Here is a 26,040-nt window from a genome sequence, read left to right on the forward strand (position 1 = left end):
ATTATCAAAAACGAACTAATGGACGTTCACTCAGTATTGTACGTTCATCGATGACACTTTTAACATAATACTTTGAAAGATTTTTCTTTTTTTCTTCTTTCAAATGTTAAACAATAGTGAAAAAGTTGATATGATTTTAATTGATGGTGAGTGTCCACTTTTCACTATTGTTTAACATTTCAATCAACTTTTTCACTATTGTCTAACAGAAAAAAAGAAAAATCTTTCAAACTATTATGCTAAAAGTTATAAGTGTTATCGATGAACGTACAATGCAGAGTGAACGTCCATTAGTTCATCTTTGATAATCAAACAATATCTACAATAATTATCGAAGTACTAAGAATAAAAACAATATCTACAATAATTATCGAAGTACTAAGAATAAAATTAGACATATAGTATCAAATCTTTTAGCAAATTAGATCAAGATGATTTCGATTTTTTTTATTGTTATTTAATGTCACGGGAAAAACCACCGATAAATTACAAAAAACCGCTAAAAATGGGATTTTAATTTCTAACATTTTGTTTATCACCGCAGTAACGAATAAAAAGGTGGATAAGTGGATGTCGCTCTGCTGTAAAGTAGGTTACAAATGGGGCACTGTAATGGATAGTGTTAAATTTGAATTCAATGATATAATATCATTGTATAAAAAAAACGATTCTGATCGAAAACGGTCAGTCAGCCTATGATATTACCAAGTATATTTGATTAAAAGTTAAACATTTTATACATTTTTAACTACAAAATAATTAATAAATTATAAATTTGATAAATGTTGTCAACATTTGAACTTTAAATACTTATAAAAAAAAATTGTGCTTATGTATTTTTAATATTTTTCAACTGCTATTAGAACGATATATCAGGAGCCTTATATTAAATTTTCACGCTTTTTTACCCAACAAATAAAAATTTATTGATATTTATAGAAAAAAAAACTAAAAAAATTGAAAACTGACAATGTCCGTAAACAGCTCAAAAAGAGTATTTTATGGTGTATAGAAAATGCTAATATAAACATTCAGTGAAATTTTCAAGTATCTACAGTCATTCGTTTTTTAATTACAATAAAATAAGAAAATTGTTACATGAGAAATCGAGTGAATATCAAATGTTGTAAAAATATAAATTTCAGACGCTCATAAAAATTTAATTTAAGTTTCTTGTAGATATTTTTTTTTCGATAAAGATAGACAAACTTATGAGTAATATTATATCACATTTTCAGATCTTAGATTTAAAAAGAAAAATTTTTATGAATTCTCAACTCAAAATAATTTGCTATTTTTCGTGATTTTTCCGTATTTCGTCAAGATTTGAACTTTAAATGCTTATAAATAAAAACTGTGACTAAGGAGTTTTAATTTTTTTTCATCTGCTTTTGAAACAATAACCTAGGAGCCTTCTATTAAATTTTCAAGCTTTTGAACCAACAGATAATATTGTATTGATATTTATAGAAAAAAAAACTAATAAAATGGAAATTGACAATGTCCGTAAACAGCTCAAAATAAGTCAAAATGTTATGGTGTATAGAAAATGCTAATATAAACGTTCATTCAAAATTTCATGTACGTACGGTAATTTGTTTTAGAGTTACACCAAAACCCTACAGATTTTGCGTAAAAATGCCCGTTTTCCCTTAATTTTTCTTTTGTTTTTCATGTCGCTTTTGAAAACGACTGGGAAACATTTACTTTTGACCCCCCAAAGTACAAACAAGATTCATTTTCCTATCAGAAAAGTTACTGTTGAAGATAATCCAAGCACTTTTACTGTCGTAAAACGTGATGACAGACACAAAAATAAAAAAATAAAAAATAAAACACATATCATTGTCAAATCAATACATTCATCGCTTCGCTCAGAATCTAAAATAAAAATAACGATTTCAGTTATTTTGATGTAATTTTAATATTAATTCAACATACAGGCTATAATAAAATAGCACGATGTGCATGCCCCTAAAGTAACGTGTTGTTCAGTCGTTTCATTCGGATCAGTCGGTCACGTGACTAAATAATAATATTAACATCAACGGTCGCACTTTTTCGTTACGAAAAATTTTATTTCAGTCACCACGCCAGGCCCACAATAAAAGCAATAGCTTAAAAAATGAAAAAAAACTAACGAAATCAATAAACGTAACAAAATAAATGTATAAATATTGAATTTAATAGAATATAAGTTTATTTCTGTTTTTTAAATTTCAATACGATAAAAAATTGGAAGCGCACGGTTTGGTTTACTTACCTTATCTACCTACTAAGTAATTACATATCATTAACATTATTATGCTATTTCAAGTTGTATTAATTTTTTTCAATAAAATCTATTATTTCGTCTTTCATTTATGCCATAATATTTAAGCAATATTTGATACCTAGCGCCTAGACTAACACTAACTTGCCAGTTATAGCTACTTACTAAAAATCCTGGATGGTTGAAAAAACCTATACCGGGCAAAATGTTCTACTAATATGATAGTTCTTACGTCAAAATGTAGTTAATTACTTATCTATACCACAAATAATAATATAAATTATAAAAATTAAAATTAATGTCCATCAGGAAACAAAAAATTAACATAATGTTTAAAAAATATAAAAAAGATGAAAGGAAAAAATCAAATAACATTTGGAAGTACAATAACAATAAACTTTAAAATATAGAATAACGTTTAAATATCTGAAAACGCAAAAACCGTATATTTATTTTAAATTTAAGCCCTGATTTAAATATAATGAATATTATATTAACATAATGTCTTCAAAACATAACTTATCAATTTATTTATAAATAACTATATTTTTACGTACCAAAAATTAAACATGAAAATATTATCCAGAAATACGCCACCTTTATTGACATTGTGTGCTGAAATTAAAGAAATTTTTTTAAAAAATATATTTAATAAATATTATTCATAAATTATATCAAACGAACAAATAATTATAATAGATAATAATGAATAATAATGAATAGTAACAAAATGTAGATACCTATATTAAACACTAAAAATATCTGTAGAGAATTTATTAATTTTTTACTTAATCAGATAACTTTATGTAAGAGACGATAATATCAATACAACTTTGCAACACTAGAGTTCGAGACCCATAATGTCAGGTCTTATAAAAACTTCAGTTTATATGGCATAATGCTTGAGTGTTATCGGTTTCTTGTTTTGTAGTATAATATGGGATCACATGATCGACCAGTGATTAAACTACATAGATAATATATGGCAAAGAAAAATGATGATTAACTATCATTTTTTAAATTTGAATATAATATTATATGCTGAAAATATAATTAATATATTATTAATAATTTATTTACCATATTATATTATATCATGGCTAAATAATAGTTGGGTAGACGTTCTTACCAAAACTCGGTGGTTTGCGTCACGGGTTTTAGTGCATTTTATATTTTAAATTTTTAATACTTTGACCTTAAAATATAATGTATTTTAATCAACAAAATATACGGTTTTCTTTTCTCATGTTAGTTATTAAGTCAGTATTTTGCAAGGCTGGGCATTACCGAGTTAAACTTTACTTTACTTTACGTTACTTTTAACCAACTTAAATAACGAGTTACTTTTTTTAGATTCTAAAAGAAGCAATGAATGTATTGATTTTACAATGATGTGTGTTTTTAATTTAATTTTATTTTTGTGTATGTCATCACCTTTTAGGACAGTAAAAGTGCTTGGATTTTCTTCAACAGTAACTTTTCTGATAGGAAAGTGAATCTAGTTGGTACTTTGGGGGGTCAACAGTTAAAATTTCCAAGTAGTCAAAAGCGACGTGAAAAACAAAAGAAAAATTAAGGAAAAACGGGAATTTTTACGCAAAATCTGTTTTCGAGACAATCGATTTTGGTTTTTGGTGTAACTATAAAACAAATGACTGTAGGGATATGAAATTTTGACTGAATGTTTATTTTAGCATTTTTTATACACCATAACATTTTGAAGATATTTTGACGCTTTTTGAGTTATTTACGGACATTGTCAGTTTGCAATTTTTTTAGTTTTTTTTTCTATAAATTTCAATAAAATTTTATCTGTTGAGTAAAAAAGCTTGAATATTTAATAGAAGGTTCCTAGGTTATTGTTTCAAAGGCAGATGGTTTATACTACATAAATATGTGGAAAAGGAAAAATGATGATTAACTAACTTTTTTTAAATTAAATTATAATACATATATGCTACAAATATAATTAATATATTATTAATAACTTACTTACCATATTATATTATATCAATTAGATAAAATATATAAATGAGTAGACACTCGTACTAAAACCCATCTCTCGGAGGTTTGGGTCACGGGTTATAGTGGATTATATATTTTTAATTTTTAAATTAATTAATAAATATGAATTTATAATAATAGTTATTAATATATTGTATATTCAGAATATATTATATACATATATTATAATCAGAAATGTTTTAGGGATAACCACGTCATTAATCAAAGAAAAATATAACTATTCACATTTCAGTATAACGTGTTTGTATAATATTCACTATTAATTACCCAATCATTATTAATATTATCAAATATTACGTATCACTTATTATTATATTTTTATTCATTCGTGGAATTACAGCGATAACTTGGCCCGTCGGTGTAAATAATGCAAATGTATAGGAAGTAGATTAAGTTCTAAAAAAAATTGTCCGTCTACTGTGTAACGCGTGGACAGTGACCTAAAATTATATTTCAAAATTTTGTTTTTATATTGCTATCTATGGAGCTGTATGGTATAGTTTTGGACCATTACGTAACAAATACATCGAAATTATTTAATTGATTTGTTTAGATTTCATTATTGATTAAAATATAAAAATACCTCCGGTTACATTAATTTTGTATGACAAAAAAGTAACTGATTTGTAACTGAGTTAAGTTACTTTTATTTCTAATCAACTTGTATCTCTAGCAATCTTAAATTTGTCTTTATTAACTTAACTTAACGATATAGTTACCTTGCCCGGCCTTGATAATTTGATTATGAAATTTAAACCACCATTTAAAGTACCTATTACTAATAGCACTTTCCCTTTCATGCAACTTAAAACAAAACTGGCATCAGATACGCATATCATATTAAGCTCAAGTTTTATTCACCACTCAGAATAATATATTACAAGCATATCTTGATTCCTTGCTAATTTGAATATACCAAAATTTACTAAATGGTTCAGCAATTATTTGTCTTTATATCATTTCTTATCAAAATTGTACACTTTTCAAATCTATATTTATTTATTAAAAGTTTTAAATTGCCCTAAATCCAGACGAAAATTGTTTCTAAAAAAATGTTCAATCCCGGTCTAAAACCTAACCTTATTCACCACTCAGAATATATTACGATAATTTTTTACTGATGCAATTGACATATTTAAAATACTTAATAATTATGTTTTATGTGATGATTGGGACTTTGATGTTGTTGTAATTAATTAATACAGTTATAAGGTTTCTACTTATTAGAGCAAAAAAAAAATTCATAAAAATGTAGTTTAAAAATTAAATTGCTTACACAAATGTGATATATTTTATATTATTTATAAATTTACGTAAATTTTACATCTCTAGTTAAAATATAATAATATAATGATACGATTTGTAATACTGTTGGTGATAATTGACATGGAATGATTTTCAATTATTTTTGTTACGCATAAACTATCACTCGAATTGAACAAAACTGTTCTTGGAAAAGTATTATTTTTGGAAATATAATTTTCAGAATATGACAAAATAATAATATAACCAGAATTATAACATTTGATTCTAAAATCACATACCAAAATAATTTTGAAAGAAAATTGATTTAGTGGATACAAAAAACCAAAATTTTTTTTTAATTTGGTGGAAACAATGCAATCCTGTAACTAGATGTGTATGGGTAAACTATTAGCTCTGATATTATGCTAAAAATGTATAGTGTGAGCGCTTTAGTATCGTTGGTGAGACAATTCTTAATTATGCAGGAATAATTATGAAATGGTAAAAATACGCAGGACGACAAAAGAAAATAGAAACATTATGAATTTACGCAAAACATATTAGAGATATCATAAGAGAAATCGTTGCACAAGTCTGGGTAAAAGTTGTATTTTATTTATTATATTACTTGGTTTTTTTAATTTACTATCGGTATTAATTAAGCATTTATGAGTTTTTAAAATTGTTCGTATTTAAATTCCGAACACAGCCCTGTTACAACCATTGGGACTTCGATTTATCGTATCGTCATTAAATAATATTATATCAGCCTAACATTATAACCATGGGATAATGAAGAAACGGATACGCCATGTACCCGAACTGCATATTCATGGTCACACACCTTAATGTTACTAATAATACTCGAAAATAAAATATAAAGAATTTATTATGATAATTATTTGATTAATTTGGGTGGGACGCGGGGGGTCCCTATTCTTTTATAATTTATTCTTAGCGTACATTTTATGCTTGACCATAAAAAACAGTTATAAGAAATTTTACTATGCATCACAAAACAAATTAGATTGGTCACTTCCAACGTTCCAATAAAATGTGGCAATTTTCTTGAAATTTTTATTTCTCTATATCTGAATTCAAATTTGTATTTTTTGAGTTGTTAAAATGTTTAGTCTAAGGATAGAAATCCTGGAAAAATATTTTAATAAATTATATTATGTTTCGTGACTTAATATTAGATGTAGGATTTATTATTTTATTATGCAGGGTCATTTTAACAATTCATACTTGGTATTGATATGTCAATAATAATTCAAAACTTTTTCAAATCATTCAAGTTTTCAAATCTATTGTATACATAAACATAGTATAAAAATTATATAACTTAAAAAATACTCGTTTGAGTATTGGTTGTCAAAAACAATGTCAATATATTGCATAATACATATTACATAAAATAGTAATAATTATGAAACCATTAATCTAAGTACAATGCGAAATTGGTTCATATGCAGTTACCTATTATAATTTATTTTAATTCGCAATTATTTTAAGAACTGTTAAGAATTATAACACATAAGTCAAAAACTAATTATACGAAATACAAAAATTGATTAGAATTACAGTTCGAATAAAATATTTTCATAAAATTACAATAATTATATAAGACTTAATTATGTATATTATACAGTTCACTAAGCTATTGAATGTAGTACTGAACTTAAAAACTGTGATTGATTATTTGCTTCTGGATCCTTGAAAATCATGACTCCGGAAAAATAATAACAAATAGAGGGCAAAAAACAAGTACATAATACATAAACAAGTAAGTTTTCAAAAAGAAAGTGTATCGTACATAACCATTAAAAGTGTACTGCTTCGAAACACACACACATACACACACACACAGTTGTACCGACATACGAAGGTGGGAGATAGTGTAGCCAACAATTTTCTACATAACTCAAAAATACTCGTTCGAACATTGGTTGTCAAAAACAATGTCAATATATTGCATAATACATATAGTAATAATTATGAAACCATTGATCTAAGTACAATGCAAAATTGGTACATAATATGCAGGTACCTATTATGATTTATTTGAATGCACAATTATTATTAAAAGACCTTTATAGAATTATTACACATAAGTAAAAACTAATTTTACCAAATACAAAGATCGATTCCGTACACAATGGCCTAAGTGGCCGCGGGTTAATCAATAAAAAAAAAAAAATTATTATTTATAATATATTTTCAAACCAACAAAATATATAATATTGAATACATTATCTTTTTTAACCATACAGGCTTTTTAATTTAATATAATTTCGTACTCTTTCTTCTTGTAAACAACATTTATACTGTAATTCATAATTGTTGAAACTAATTATAATTACAAAGTTTAAATAATAAAAAAAAAAAAACTAAAAACTGATTATTCTAATGACAAATTTGTATTTGACTAACAATTGGAATGAATAATTTTCAAAACATTCCCTTAATTATATTTTAAGTACAGTCCACGAATCCAGTGAATGTGAATATTAACTGATGTAAAAAGTGAGATTGAATTATTTGCGTCTGGGTCCTTGAGACTCACTACTCCGGTTAAATAATACAAATTAGAATGTAAAAAACATAAGCCTGAACCACTGTCTCCCTTATCTACACCATGTGCTGAAACTAAAATATTTTATATATAATACTACATTTAATCATACAACTGTAATTTGGTAATAAATTGATATATATATGAAAGATCACTAACCATGCATAGCATTTACTGTGTTTGCTTTAAATTATGTTATAAGACTTAAGTCAGTTTGTATGAATAAATAAATAAACAAATAAATAAATATAAATTATTCTTAGTATAAAAACAAAATAAATGATGTACAGCCGTACATGGATATTACAAGGATATTTAGTATTGTAGGTACCTATGAGATGTGATAGATGTGGCTCGATACTATTTTATATAACGATGTCATGTACACACTTCTTCAATTAAAATATTTAATATAACATTTTTATATACACATTAGATACAAAATATAGTTAAGTACCTGTAGAAATTGGACTAACGAAATAAAAATCACTAATAAGCCTTAACTGACACCAAAACGCATTATAAACACATATTATGCTGATATTCACACGGCACATCCGTAGTCCTACAGGTACTACACAGCTAAGAGATATTCGCTAAATATAACATTATACCCATGTTCTTTTTCCATAATTAGATATTTTTGTTCATAGAGGCTTACTTTGTATTTTGGTACAACATAATACTGTGTGTGATGTTTGAATACCTAAATATTTAACCCCTCCAAACTTCACCCACTATGACTTTAAACTATGTAAATCTGCGTGAAAAATTGTTGAGTCTGCAAATCAGTAAGTGGTTGTTGTTTGCCTTAGTCCAACAAAAATTGAGATGATTTGTATTTTGTATTAAATTTTCAAGCTTTTTTACCCAACAAATAAAATGTTGTTGATATTTGTAGAAAAAAAACTAAAAAAAATGGAAACTGAAAATGTTCGTAAACATTTAAAAATAAGCTAAAATATTTGGAAAATGTTATGGTGTATATAAAATGCTAATATAAACGTTCAATCAAAATTTCATGTATTTTTAATGGGGTTACACCAAAAACCAAAATCGATTTTCTCAAAAACAGATTTTGCGTAATAATTCCCGTTTTTCCTTAATTTTTCTTTTGTTTTTCACGTCGCATTCACTACTTTTTACTATTTACTTTTTTTTTTTTAATTTTAATTTTTTTGAACCAAAGTGGAACCGGAACCGAAAAAATGATCAATGTTTCAGTCCTAGTTAGGATCATCTTTTCTCCGAATGGCGCAACATCCATTTTATGGATAAAATATATTTGGCTCATTTAATTAAAATTGTTCACCAGTCACTGCGTCGAGAACCGTGTTATTCAACCATATATTCAAACGGAACCTAACCTAACCATACGGATCAAAGCTAGAAAAGTACTGGTTAGAATATTTTGTAAGGAATATATGGTTGAACAACACGGTTCTCGACGCAGTGACTGGTGAACAATTTTAATTAAATGAGTCAAATATATTTTATCCATAAAACCACCCACCCACCAACCAACTCACAACAGGATGTTGCGTATGGTCATGAAGTTAGCCCCCCCACTTTAGCGGATTCACTTCAAACCAGCGGCAATATTTAGCAAATTAATTGCAAATAATTGTAAATTGGTTTTTAGGATTTGCAAATTTAGTGCACGCTCGCAAACTAAAAAAATGAATTTGGGGGGCTAACTTCATGCAGCCCCCCCACTTTGTCCGATCCGTTCCAAACCAACGCCAATATTTAGCAAATTGATTGCAAATAATTGCAAATTGGTTTTTAAAATTTGTAAATCAAAATTGGAATTTTGGCGAATTTTTTTGCAAATTAGGTCAGCCCCCCCACTTTATTTTAAAAATAAACTGTCTTATCAAATTTAGATTTTTTTATTAAATATAGATTTTTTATCAAACAGATTTTTTTAAGATATTAATTTTACTAAGAATTTATATACAATAAGATTATTTTATCAAACAAATTTTAATTAATATTTTTAAAGTGAATTTTTTTTTATCAAATATGGTTTTTTTATTGATTTTACATTTTTTATTAGTTTTTTTTATTGCTATTTTATCTAACAGAATTATTTTAGAATTTAATTCAATTTAGATTTTTTGTAAAAAATATAAATTGAATACAAATCTGTTTGTTGGGAAATTCATAATTTAAAAAATCTAGTCTAAAAAAATGTATGTTGGATAAAAATCAATTAAAATCAGTATTTCAAGGAAAATTAATAAAAAAAAAAATTGATTTTTGATAAAAAAAATTCATACTTTATAAAAAAAATTAGACTGTTATCGATTTTTTAAAAAATTCACCAAAATTCCAATTTTGATTTACAAATTCTAAAAACCAATTTGCAATTATTTGCAATTAATTTGCTAAATTTTGGCGTTGGTTTGGAACGGATTGGACAAAGTGAGGGGGCTGACCTAATTTGCAAAAAAATTCGCATCCAAGAACAGTACATCCAACAACTATCCGTGGACCTCAGTGGGTAAAGATAATAATACTCGTATGTTTGTTTTAATTTAATGAAAGTCTTTCCGACCATACACCTTGTGTTATTGTTTGAAACGTGACCATTTAATATTTAATTGTCATATTATACGTTATTACTATTATGTAAGTCGATGATATCTCTTTTAAAAAAAATTGAATATTCCTGAGGTATACACATTATTTGAGTCGACGAGAGGTCTTACATAAAATTGTACTAAAATGATAATTTTATGCTGCTATTCCCCACCATAATACAACTGTGTCAGCAGGATTACCTTTTGAATTTTAATATTTTATAGTTAATTAACTAGTAAAGAACGAATTCAATAAATCATAAAAAACTATAATGACGTGATTCAATATTGGGTTAGTCAATAGATACGAAAAGGTAGGCTTGCTATGTATATAGTTTGTTTGATTTATTTGTAGAAATATATTTTATATTTTTATATTTATTGTAAAATGTTATTCATTAATTTAATAAAAGTAGAGTTTATAAAAAAAATCAATTATTTCAATATAGTATTAATGTTTAAATATTTTATTACCCAATGAAGAACCGGCACAAATCTTATCATGAGTCACATATGGTTTAAATCCAAATGTACACATGCTCCGGCAAGACCTCATGTCGATGTATGGTAACCGTGTTTCTAATAAAACGGGACTTGAAATGCCATTTTCCTCTTTTCCCCAACCAACAATCTATAAAAATAAAAAAAAGTTTGAGATTTCAATATACATTTTTAACAGAGCGATTCATGTATTGAATTTACTATGATGTGTGTTTTTTTCACTTTTTATAAACTTTTGTTCTAGTAGAAATAATGCTTCGATGTTCAACATTCAATATCTATTACGATGGAAAAGTCAAACTCGTTGGTATTTTTGAGAGGATAATTTGGAAAATTTACATTAGTTTCCAAATGCGTAGTGAAAAACATTTATTAGTCTTTAAGGTTAGTAACATGTGTATGTGTGCTAAGGTTTTTGACACTACGAACCTCCCCGGGAACCGCGTTGCGTGATTGATTGTAGCCAACGCGCAATGGCAAAGTTATTTTTATATAACTAATATACTTATGAGTTATAACCGTAGATACTTTAAATTTCTACTGCATGTTAACACTACTATTTTCTATATATTATTTCTTTTTGAGCTATTTATAAGCATATTAAGAATATTTACATTTTATTTCTTTTTTTAAAAATATCATCGATAAATCGCTGTCTCAAAATACTTGTATACTTGTACATTTAATTCAAGGTTCCTCATAAGTATTTTTTAATGAAAACTTAAAAAAAAGTTAAGAGTAAATCCACAATAGTTTTTTTATGAATTTCCTTTATAGTCAAACTAATTTTGTTATGAGAGTTTGAAGTTTTTTACGATAATTGATTATCAGCCAGAAGTTAATTAATTCCGGTTAACCGTATTTATTATTGATTTAAGTATTATGTTTTAATTCAAAAATTAATTAGTGTGGATACTTGAAATTCTCTCAGAATAATTTTTCAAATCATTGATATACTTATGTCATTGCAAATAAAAATAACACCATCCATTACGATTACCCACTTTAACCTACATAGCAGAGTGGTATTCACTTCCCACTTTTTTTATTTAAGTATTATAACATGACAATATTTATGCAAACGTTAGCGGATAATCTCACGGTATTTGTATACATATAAATGGAGAACCATAAATAATAATTAAAGGTACGCTATTGACTGTTGTTAAATCACAATTTAAATAATACTACAAACCAACCTTTCCTTCATCTCCATTGGATACTTTGTAATCACCATACCAATCCATACATATAGGTGTAATACCATTACTAAAAGAAACACTGTTATGTAACACAACAACAGCTATATCTTCAGCATAATACGCGGAAAGACCAAAAAAAGCTTCTTTCAGATGAACCCTATCCACCTGTACATTGATTGTTTTAATTTAAATTATACATGTCATACAAATTTTTTATAGACTTTGAATTATAAATAACTTACATTCATTATTTTAGTAAATTCATTGTCAAGTTTTCTAAAGTTTCTGTCATATTTTCCAACAGCAATTTTGTATAGACCGACATTTACAATTGTTGTAATATTTTCCGTAATACTTTTCGAAAAACAATGAGCCGCTAAAATTATATTTATTTCAGTTTCATTCTTTTTTTTTCTTAACTTGGTTTTACAAATATTTTACCAGAAACAACTAAATTTCGAGAAATAATTGATCCTCCACATATTAAGTTATAAATGTTAGTAATTTCATATATTGCCACATTCCAAGGTGCCGTTCCAATATTTGCTTTTTTACCATTCGCAATCAGTACTTTACCATCGACAAATGTTCTACCGCATTCTAATATAATATTTGAATATAAATATAAATAATAATATTAGGGATAACGTAAACGTTGAGTAAATTAGAGATTTATATATTTTATACACTTAAAAATACAATTACTTGGTTCGCATATATATAGTTCATTATTCCATATTCCGTTCGACATACAATGTAATTCAATTGGAGTCTCTTTTTGTCCGTTTGGTAAATTATAAGCAGGCTTACATTTTGGTATTGCTATTGTGTGAGGTATCGATAGATTTAAGCAATTAGCATACTTACCATTATAACTACATTGAATATCTAAACTATCAGATAGAAGAGGTGGACACATTTCTATAAATATAAACAAATTATAATTAAACATAATTAAATAAATAATCATTGCAACATACAAATATCAATACAAAACTTACTCAAACATAATTTATGATGAGCAGGTTTCCATTTTCCATTTCTCTGACAAACCCGAAAACTATCGGGATAAACATTATGATATCCAAATGTACAGTTCTCATTTACGGTAACGCCGTGATCAATTAATGTCCCGTGGGATAAACTTTCATAAGAACCGTCATAAGTATATACAACTCCTTCGACAGTTGGTAAAACACATGAACTCGCTTAAATATAAATATAAATAATAATAAGTCTCAATTAATAAAACCTATAGAATAGACATATTTTCGATGATTTAAAAATGTACATCAAACGATTATGCTTAACCTAACGATTATATGTTTTTTCCTCAATAATTTATACAATTTGAGAAAACAAACAAATTTAATATAAATAAAACCGTATCTATGGGTTAGTAATAAAGCAAATAAGTTTTTTTGTTTAGTGTAAAAGATAATTAAAAAAGAAAAACAATTATATTAGTTAGAGATCTATTTTTTATCACGAAAATGTAAGTACCTGGCTCGCATTTATATAATTGATTATCCCACAATCCGTTGGACTGACATTGTAATTCAAGTGGAGTTTCTTTATGTCCATTTGGTAGAGTATAAGTAGGCTTACATTTTAGTGTTGCTATTGTGTGAGGTATCGATACATTTGAGCAATTAGCATAGTTACCATTATAACTGCATTTAATATCTAAGCTATCTGATAGTAGAGGTGGACACATTTCTAGAAACATAAAAACGTTAAAATCAAACATGTCTATAAAGCAGACTCATAATATTTAAATAAGTTATCATAACAACATACAAATTTCAATACAAAACTTACTCAAACACTAACAAATTAAAATCAATTATAACCAAAAATCTGTCTCATAATAATTCAATAAGAAATGATTACATGGTACAAAACAAAACTTACTCAAACATAATTTATCAGAATCCGTTTTCCAAGTTCCATATCTCTGACAAACTCTAAAACCATTAGGATTAGCTTTATGATATCCAACTTCACAGTTCTCAATAACTGTAGTGTAAGGATCAATTGATGTTAGGGGTGATAATATTGAATGAGAACCTTCATAAGAATATACAACTCCTTCGATAGCTGGTAAAACACATGAATTCGCTGTGCTCTGTCAAAATATTAAATGTTAATTCCTAATAATATTATTTTATTCTTTTTATAATAATATGTTAGTTTTGATTCAAAAGCGTCGTTATATAAACCAATGCAATACAATAAATTATAACTTTTAATCGATATCTGGAATGAAACAAATGTACGTACATGTTTGTTCAAAATTCCACGAATCCATGGAATATAGTTTTTTATGTCTATAAAATCTATGTTTATTTTGCTATGCATATCATTCGAAAAAATATAAGGCCAGCAACTCGTTATCCCGGTTAAAAAATATGAATTAGATTGTAAAAAGCTTAAGCTTTGGAAATCAAATCTATTACCTCCTCTTTCCTCTGAAACAAGCGGTATTTAATACATAAGACACAAATTAAAGATTTTGTTATTGTTGGATTTATAGGTGAAATGCATTAAATTTTCCTGTGCGAGGTTTACTTTATTTATTTTTTTATATAAAGTTTAGCTACCACTAGTTTTGGCAGGATCTGGCGGGTAGGAATGCATATTCAAAACTTATGTTATTTCTTCATCAAAAGTGTGGCCTTTTACACGACACATAATATGTGACACATAATATTATGGATACCGTGAAAAATCATAAAAATCCCAATTTCTTTTATTTCTTTCAGATTTTAGCATTATTTAGACAAGTACTAGAATATTTTATTTTTTACCCCCAAAGTACCAACCAGATCCAATCTTCTATTAAAAATTGAGTTAAATGATCGAAATATAAATTTTATTACCCAATTGCAACCTGATGCAAAAGTGAAAATTGTCTTCATTGTAAATTCTTAAGCAGGAACTGTTTTCGATGTGTGGAAAAAATCGTTGTAATACTAAATGATTAAGTTGAGACTGATCATTAAAACCAGCAATCTGTAAAAGTATAAATATTTTTTATGATGATCAATTAATATTAAGGCATAATATTAATATCTAGTTATGTAAGTGTCAGTAGAGAGTTCAACTTTATGGTTTTAAATAAAGTCTGACTAAAAAAACTTGACTACTCACAGAACTCATACGAGATAATAAGGATGAAAATGGAAATAAAGTTTTCCCATTTTGTTCAAATTATTAATATTGCAAATCTCAGTCTGAATGTATATTTAATTTTTTTTTATTTTGTACGTTCGTCGGAATTAGTAGTGTCACTTTGTAGAAATTAAACCAGTCAATCAATTTCATATTATATTTTATGTATTTAATAAAATTACAAACTAAGTATATAGTATAACAAATTCACCTTCCCGTAAGTTCCATTGCGTACATTATATTTACTATGCCAATCGATACAAACAGGTGTAACAACATTACTAAACGAAATTTTGTTTGCTAACACAATTACTGCTAAATCTTGAGTATTGGGTTGATAATTAATATCAATAATACGTGCTTCATCAAACAGGTAAATTATTTTTGCCTGCACAAACGTTGTAATTTATATAATACATAGTTTACCAATTATTTTTGAACTTTAAAAAGTTAATAACTTACATCAATATAATAGTGAGATATATCACTGTCAGCTTGTGGAATATCAATTTTAAACAAATATCTACTATTACCGTCTATTGAATTTTGCTTAGATCTTATACCACTATCCCAAAAAAATTGAGCCGCTAAGAATAATATTTAATTAATTTTAATTCCTCCTTAAATATATTATGCAAGGATTTTACCAGCAATTACTACATTTGGAGAAATAATTGTTCCTAAACCTAAATGGTAATAATTTGAGTCCGTCCGTTCATCATGTAAACCATAATATGAGTTTGATTGCTTTTCAAATTTATATATATCAACTACCCAAGGTGTTGCTTCTAACGAATGTTTACTTTTAATTTCTTTGGATACTGTACCGCAATCTAAAACAGTATAGGATATATTATTATATGTAATATTAGAAGCTCCAATGCTCCATATTTAGATTTATATAAGTAACTCTGGCATCTATTTATTACTTCACAAACATAGGAAAATATTATAGGTATATCATTAAGCTATTGTTTTGTACCCATGCTGATATTTGTTCCATATTCGTATCGTGCACACAACTCTTTCATCTCGTCTAAACCATCGAAGCAATCCTTATGACCATCGCAAACCGAGGACCATTCTATACGCAGTCCATTTGAACAATAAAACATATCATCAATGTCTCTATAATGTTTTTCAAATAAGCAACAAATTATTATTTTATATAAATTATACAATGATAAGCAAATATGTAAGCTATAGAAATATAAACAATTAGTATAAAATAAATTCAAGATTTTAATAAACAATTCGATTGCAGAGCATACAATTAAATGTTATGCCGGAATCCAATTGCCTACGCGTTGTCAACATTTTAACAATATAAAATAATGAGTGGATATAGTAAATAATGTTTTTCGCATACTAAAAATGTAACGAATGAAGGGGTTTTGATCTTCCTGATCTTAATGTGTAGTTACTAGTTACTAGTTAGTAGATTAAAATATATTGATCGAATATTGTTTAATGGCCCTTATTAAGATTTTAGGTCTCTATGCCCCCCAGGCTCCAACCACCATTATTTTCGACGGCTATACCTACCGACTAACATAAATTATGTTACATAATATTTATTTATACTAAAGTCACTAACTCCGAGGGAGATGATACAGCTTGTTGTATTTCGAGTTTTCTATCACACAAAATGCTGGATCCTGAAAAAATGAATTATAACGCATTAAATACTTAAACAGCGTTTAGTGTATTAAGATTATTAATTATTTTTTTTAATCAGCATTTATAGTTTGAATGCAATGGTATCATAATTAAATTATAATAAAATATATCTTGCATTCATGTTTAATATTTATTATGTACTATGGCAGTGGCGTGATGAACGGTTATTTCAGAGGCCGTGACCTCTGAAATTGTTCTTAAATAGAGGGGTGGGATGGGTGGGGTGGTAACCAGTGGGTCCCCTAGTAAATTTAATATGATATTCTCAATAGGTAGTCAATAACGATCTGAAATATAATTTGTTATATTATATTAATATATTATCATGCATAAATACTTGGGATATTTGTAGCTTGCCTCTGGAAAATTTTTAGTTCACCAGGCCACTTTAGTATGGCATCATTTCAGTTAATGATAGAGGATGAGGAAACAAAGACTTTGACCAGTCAATAAAATTTAAAAAGAAAACCAATTATTTCTCTCGCAAGCTACATTCTATACTTATTGTCTCAATTCTATCACTATCTTACATTATTTTGTATAGATTACCACGAGAACACACCAAATTGTAATATTTCTGAATGTAGTCATCTCTGAATATTAAGAAGTGCCACATCCATTTTTGCGCAACGTGTTTAACCGGCCAGTGAGTAATATATAATATTTATAATCAGTGATACAATTTTCTATTATAAACAGAATAACCAGAATGCTAATTTGTCTATAATTACACAGGTCCTTATGGGGGATAGATTTGCAACACCTGTTGGGATATCACTGTAGCCTGTATAGAGATAATAACCAATTGTACAACCACAGATACAAATGATACCGTATTCCAACTTTTTGATAGAATAAATATTGTACATAATTTTATTGTATATGTGTTATTTACGTGTTATCTCTTTATCTACAATGATGACATCAACAATGTGTAGACACAGTTTCAGCAGCAAAACCGAATTTTTATATAGGTATTTCAGAATCCTACCTATGACATAGGCGCAAGTAGTGGGGGGTGCTTGGGGGTCCTAGTTTTTAAAAGATTTTACTTGAAGCTTATTAAATAATTGGGACCATTAAATTACAACTAACAATTTTTGTCATGCCTGCATCGAAAGTTTAGTTTTTGATGACGGTTGAAGCGTTGGAAAGCGATGTTTCCGTCCAGCGGGCGATTAAGTGGGATTCACCAAGAGTACTGAGATTAGATATCACACATATCGTCTCAACAAACAGACACTAAAGCTTCTTAACTAAATGTAAGTGCTATTCGAAAATCAATGATTCCAACACAGTTATTGATAGTTTTGAAGATCCTAAACACAATAAACTAGATAAAAAAACTTTGAACTGAAAAAAGTAGCAATAGTCTTCGACGAAAAGCTTTTGAAGATATTTCAAGTAAGCCATCTAAACTTTTACATTCCGAACTACTAAGAGAAAACGTATATACATTAACTTTGTCAGATACGACTCTTATTAAAAGAAATATTCGATCAACTATACACCCTAATTTACCAAAAACTGTAATTGAAACGCATGAAGTTATTAATACAATAATAATTAAAACGAATACGGACGAACCCCTTTCTAATGGTTAATGATCACGATAATAATATTATTGGATTTTCAATAAAGTCCACCTTAATGGTTTTGTGTGATACGATATAAGTTTATGGTACTTTTAAAAGTTGTCCCAAATATTTTTTACAAGTCTTTACGATTTACGCACTTGTGAATAAAATGTATGTACCACTAGTTTTTCTTTATTGGCAAATAAGGAAACCAAAACTTATTTTTATTCTTTTAAGTATACGATGGATCAGTGTACAAATGATGGGTTAACATTTTCACCAAAATATTTTTTTATTGACTGAAAAATCTATACATAATGCCGCACAACAAGTTTGGCCAACAATTAATATTAAAGATAATGTCGTTTTCATCTAGGACAAAATTGGTGAAAAAAAATACAATGCCTTGGCTTAAGTACAAATTATAAAAACAAAATTTGGAGGAAAGTAATTTTTTAAAAATGTTTTTGGTTTACCATTTTTAAGTTCGAAAGATGTTTAAAATGTTTCATTGAAGATATTATGCCAAAGCTTCCAAATGGAAATATACAATAATTATTTACCGATTATAATTAAAAAACATATATTGCGTCAGATGCTTCATTCCCGCCTAATATTTGGAATGAATTTTCGACAACATCAAATCGTACAAAAAATCATTTCACATGAAGCTGAATAGTTTATTTTATACATCACATCCAAATATTTATATTTTTATTGATGCACTCAAAGAAATCCAATCTAATACATATATTCAAATAAGAAATAGAGATCTATCCAAAAAATCAAAACACAATCTAGAAAAGGAGAATATATTAGGAGAGCAAAATATGACAAAGTACAAAAATAATCAAATTAGTAGACTTGACTTTATAAAGCTCGTATCATTAAAATATTTACCCGTTTAATATCATATTTTTATTGACAATATTAATTATTAAAAAGGTGGGTAAGTGGATGTCACTCTGCTCTACAGTAGGTGACAAGTGGGTCACTGTAATGGATGGTGTTAAATTCAATGATATAATATCATTGTATAAGAAAAACGATTCTGAGCGAAAACGGTCAGTCAGCCTATGATATTACCAAGTATATTTTGATGATATTATTGTGAATAAAGTAATTTATATATTACCTATTTACGTTGAACCTTGTTTTAAATTTTCAATCCTTACCTATAAAAGTTGAACATTTTATAAATTTTCAACTACAAAATAATTATTAAATTTTAAATTGGATACATTTTGTCAAAATTCGAACTTTAAATACTCATTAAAAAAATTGTGCCTATGTATTTTTAACATTTTGCAACTGCTATTGTAACATTGTAACGCTCCTGTTTTTCCTGTAATTTTCACGCTTTTTTACCCAACAAATAACATTTTATTGATATTTATGGAAATTAAAACTAATAATATTGAAAACTGACTATGTCCATTAACAGCTTAAAAAGAATCAGATTATTTTATACATTTTATCTTGTATAGAAAATGCTAATATAAACATTCAGTGAAATTTTTACAAAAAAAAAAAAATAATTAAAATAAATTAATAATATTTCATTATTACATTTAAGACAATTATATAACAATTGTATAAATAAAAATATAATTTTATCGTTTCAAGTGAAAAAACTAAATAATATATAAAAAGCATGGTTTTTACAGTAATACGTCATATTTATAAAGAAAACCATTTTTTTAAATTACTGTTGAAACTGAAAACAAAAAATGTTTATATTTTCAAACAGCTATCAATTTCCATTACAATATGTATGTATTGAATAGTTGGTAAAACTACGTAAATTTAAGTATCACTCCTCAAAAGTTCAAAAACCACTAAAACACTTAACATGTCAACATAAAATAGCAATTACGAAAAAAATAAAAAATAATTATGTTATTGTTGCATGTAAGTATACAATGTAATAACTGTGTAAAAAAAATTCCATTTTTATCGTTGAAGTGTGAAAATAAATAATATTAAAATGTATAAAAGTTGGAAAATATCAATCAAATAATGTATATATTTTAAACAAACAGCTGTAATACCTTCAAAATTCTTTTGAAATTCTGGTTTAAGCGTCAGAATATTGTAACGATATTGTTGATAAAAAAAGTTTAGTTTTTTAGTTTAAAAAATGGTACTTTTAGCACGCTAAATTCGTGTTTCATCCAACTGTGAGGCGCGTACCTATTAGATATTTCGCGTTTGTGGCTGTACATTTTAATTTTCACTCATTATATTTTCATTGATTGATTTATTATATATCATTATATTATAAACATATATTATTTTTTATTATTATTATATGTTTTTTTACGTCACATTAATTAAACTTTTTGGTGTATTTTATATTTTAATCAGAGCTTCAAAACGAAAAAGAAATTAACGAAATCAATAAACGAAAAACTAAAATATTCTAATATCATTAAACATAATATATCATTAATCATAATTAATTATTAAAAATAAACAATAAATGTAACATAAAAAAATGTCGAATTACGTTATTTTATATAACGTTGATCCTTTTTTTTACGTTGAACTTAACATTACTATTGTTTTTAAATATTGTAGTCTAAATAAGTATGAATCTTATAAGTTGCAACTATGATCAATTCAAAATTGGCAAACCTATGTTAACAGTAATTTATAGTTTTGAAATACTTTATTCCTGTTTGATTTATAAATATTCAACTTAATAAAATATTAGTTTATTTCTGTAATTCAAATTTTAATGAGATACTAAACTGCAAGCGCGCGGTTTGGTGTACCTATTTAACTACCTACTAAATACTTATATAACATGATTATGTCATTTAAAGTTGTATTATTGTTATAAATATTTATTTTTTTTTTAATAAAATCTATTATTTGATCTTTCATTCATGCCATAACATTTAAGCAATATTTAACACCTAGGTCCTAGACTAAACTAACTTTCCAGTCTCAGCTACTCACTAAAAATCCTAGGATGGACAACAAATTCTATTAATTTGATAGCTATTACGTCAAAGTGTGGTTAATTATCTATCTATACCAAAAATAACAATATAATTTATAAAAATTAAAAATTAAAATAACGTTTAAAAATATAAAAACGATGAACGGAAAAAATAAAACAACGTCGGAAACTACAATAATGATAAACATTAAAATTGTATAACGTTTAAATATCCGAAAACGCAAAAATGATGTATATTTTATTTTTAATTTAAGCCCTGATTTAATATTCATTTATTATATTAATATTCTGTTTTTTTAATTTAATATTATACTAACATAATGACGTCTTTAAAACATAATTTGTCTATTTATTTTTGTATTAATATATTTTTTACGTACCAAAAATTAAACATGAATATATTATCCAGGTATATAACACCTCCATTGCCGTTGTGACCTGAAATTAAAGAAAACAATTTTAAAAATATAATCAATAAATGTTTGTATATAAATTATATCAAACAAAAAGATATATATTATCATAATGATTAATAACGAAATGTAATACCTATATTAAACACTGAAAATATCTGTAGAGAATTTATTTTTTTTTACATAATCAGATAATTCTATGTAAGAGACGATAATATCAATACAACTTTACTACACTATAGAGTTCTAGACACATAATGTCCGGTCTTATAAAAACTTCAGCTAATATCGCAAAATGCTTGAGTGTTATCGGTTTCTTGTTATGTAGTATAATATGGGATCACATGATCGACCAGTGATTAAACTACATAGATAATATATGGCAAAGAAAAAATGATGATTAACTATTTTATTTACCATATTATATTATATCATGGCTAAATAATAGTTGGGTAGACGTTCTTAACAAAACTCGGTGGTTTGCGTCACGGGTTATAGTGCATTTTATATTTTAAATTTTTAATACTTTGACCTTAAAATATAATGTATTTTAATCAACAAAATATACGGTTTTCTTTTCTCATGTTAGTTATTAAGTCAGTATTTTGCAAGGCTGGGCATTACCGAATTAAACTTTACTTTACGTTACTTTTAACCAAGTTAAATAACGAGTTACTTTTTTTAGATTCTGAGCGAAGCGATGAATGTATTGATTTTACAATGATGTGTGTTTTTTTTTAAATTTTTTTTTGTGTCTGTCATCACCATTTAGGACAGTAAAAGTGCTTGGATTTTCTTCAACAGTAAGTTTTCTGACAGGAAAGTGAATCTAGTTGGTACTTTGGGTCAAAAGTAAAAGTTTCCCAATCGTTTTCAAAAGCGACATGAAAAACAAAAGAAAAATTAAGGGAAAACAGGAATTTCTACGCAAAATCTGTTATTGTGAAAATCGATTTTGGTGCAATTTTAAAACAAATGACCGTGTGATATATCTCATGTAACGATTTTCTTATTTTGTTGTAATTAAAAAACGTATGACTGTAGATACTTGATAATTTTACTGAATGTTTGTATTAGCATTTGCTATACATGATAAAATGTTGAAAATAATTGGTGTCAATTTATTTAGTTTTTTTTTCTATAAATAATAATAACGTTTTATTTGTTGGGTAAAAAAGCGTGAAAATATAATATAAGGCTCCTGTTCTAATAGCAGTTGAAAAATATTGAAAATACAATGGCACAATTTTTTTTTATAAGCATTTAAAGTTCAAATTTTGACAAAATTTATCAAATTTAAAATGTTATAATTATTTTGTAGTTAAAAATTTATAAAATGTTCAACTTCTAAAGCTAAGGATTGAAAATTGAAAATTGAAAACAAGGTTCCACGTAAATAGGTTATATATAAATTACGTATGTGCCAACCATGGGTAAAACTGAAGGTAAGGTGCCAGTCATAAATAATAATACTTAAACTTTGCCCGGACAGTAGGTACAAAAAAAACCCGTAAAACGGCAAGACGGTCTCGCCGTAACGCACTCACACCGGTATCGGATCGCGAATGACACGGGAATTACACAAAAATACACGCGCATTGACGGCTAACCGGTAACAGCTGATCGAAACGGTGCAGTAAGGTAGGTCGGGCGGCAGTTTTCCTTATCGCCGTTTTGTTTAGTATAGAAAAACTGAACACTGAACATTACGTTGGAAAGCGATGTTTTCCGTCCAGCGGGCGGTAAAGTGGGAATCCCCAAAAGTACCGGGCGATAAAATGGAAATCCCCAAGAGTACTGAGCTCAGATATCACGCGTATTCTCTGAACAAATAGACTCTAAAATCTATAGTCTATCCACGTAAATAGGTTATATATAAATTACTTTATTCACAATAATATCATCAAATATACTTGATAATATCATAGGCTGACTGACCGTCTTCGCTCAGATTCGTTTTTCTTATACAATGATATTATATCATTAAATTCAAATTTAACACCATCCATTACAGTGACCCACTTGTAACCTACTGTAAAGCAGAGCGACATCCACTTACCAACCTTTTTTAGAATCAACTTCAACTTCACATTTTTTCCATGTTATTCAGTATCTTATTAGTTTAATTTATTTTACTGCCATGTTAAGTTCATTCCTAAATCACAAAATAAAAATATATTCAATTTTGTAAAAACTATTTTTATGAAAATAAAATATTAATAATAATCCGAAATAATAAATATAAATTTACAATAACAGTTGTGGTTACCTCATTAATAAAAGAAAAATATAACTATTCACATGCTGTATAGGTTAGATACATACATACATACATACATACATACATACATACATACAGCTTTTTACGCTGGCTATTTGGCTATTTTTTTTTAATTTAACAGGTACACGTTTGTATACTCACTAGCCAATACCTAATCATTATTAATACTATAAAATATTATGTGTGGGGTAAAACCAGGATTGTGTGTATATATGTATAAAAGTTTTATACACCATGATGTATTATACATGTATAAAAGTATAAAATGTATAAATTGTATTTCTATTTTTTCTTTCATAAAATATTTAAATTATTTTTAATACATACCTAGACTATAAATAATAATTGTTTTTACTGTAATTTGGATAACGTCTTAGAATTCAATAACTAATTTTGTGACAGTTTATATAATATTTTAATCACTAATTAGTAATTACTAATTAATAATTATTTCTTATTAGTTTCTTACTTTGATTACTATTAGTAATGGACAATTTGTATTTACTATTTACAAATAAATCCGAGCCCTAGTTATTACGTCTTTATTAGTAATTAAGTAGGTAATTAAGCAAATTAAATAGTATAATTTACTATTATTTAATTTTCCTTGATTATTTTGTAATCTTTTCAATGATGAATATGCCACGTGGAATATAGAATATTATATATATTAGACATTAGTATATGTTAAACATAAAAAAATAGAAAAAATATTTGATCTTTGGATATTGCTTTTATACTGATTTAATGTTAAATTAAATTACCAAAAATAGCCAAATAGCCAGCGTAAAAAGCTGTATGTATGTATGTATATGTATGTATGTATGTATGTATGTATATTGTATGTATATAAGCATTTAAAGTTCAAATTTTGACAAAATGTATCAAATTTAAAATGTAATAATTATTTTGTAGTTAAAAATTTATAAAATGTTCAACGTTGAATGTTGTAATTATCTTTGTATTTTTCGTATGTTTTCATATTATCACTTTTTGTGGCCAACGCCTATATAATTGTTAATGTTTTTTTTTTTATTTATTTCTTTTTCTTTTTTCGTATTTCTTTCTGTATTTCTTTCACCGTGTAGTGTTGTTCATAAAAATTTAAAATAAGATACTTTTATCTTCTAATTAACTTGTAACTCTAACAAGTTTAAAAAAAAAAAGGTTATGTTTTAAAATAAAACTATAGAAGAGAGAATTAATAAGAAGTGTTTTTATAGTTGTAAATTATAATGCTGTTTACCTAAATTTCACTTATTTCGATGATTACTGTTCGCGCCACGCGAAATATTTTCATCATAATTTTTCTTAAAGGTAATATAGTTATTTAAAAATGATATCACACAGGGCAGTCAGCCAAATGTTGGTTTGCATGATATGATGAGATTCGGTATACAGTCGGTCGGCACTATCGTGAGTCGATCGTCACGAATAAAACGCTGCACCGAGCACGACTGTATCGGCCAGATCTATGTATTATGTAAAGCGCGGGTCAGACCGATTCGGTCCCCCGTGACCGGTTGCAGTAATGTACGGTTA

At 26.7% G+C, this 26,040-nt stretch overlaps 1 protein-coding gene across 1 annotated transcript in view; it reads right to left on the reverse strand.

Moving 5' to 3' along the window:
• Nucleotides 1–26,040, reverse strand: part of LOC132945688 (uncharacterized) — a 90,697-nt gene that overhangs the window by 13,285 nt on the left and 51,372 nt on the right. The window contains exons 16-19 of the mRNA XM_061015452.1: nucleotides 12,403–12,570; nucleotides 11,177–11,333; nucleotides 8,013–8,191; nucleotides 2,830–2,887 (exon numbers count right to left, since the gene is read on the reverse strand). Of these exons, the coding sequence (XP_060871435.1) occupies nucleotides 2,830–2,887; nucleotides 8,013–8,191; nucleotides 11,177–11,333; nucleotides 12,403–12,570 (562 nt within the window). The remainder of the gene's footprint in view (nucleotides 1–2,829; nucleotides 2,888–8,012; nucleotides 8,192–11,176; nucleotides 11,334–12,402; nucleotides 12,571–26,040) is intronic.

Source organism: Metopolophium dirhodum, chromosome 5 (assembly GCF_019925205.1).
Source record: "Metopolophium dirhodum isolate CAU chromosome 5, ASM1992520v1, whole genome shotgun sequence".
NCBI classification, from domain to species: Eukaryota; Metazoa; Arthropoda; class Insecta; order Hemiptera; family Aphididae; genus Metopolophium; species Metopolophium dirhodum.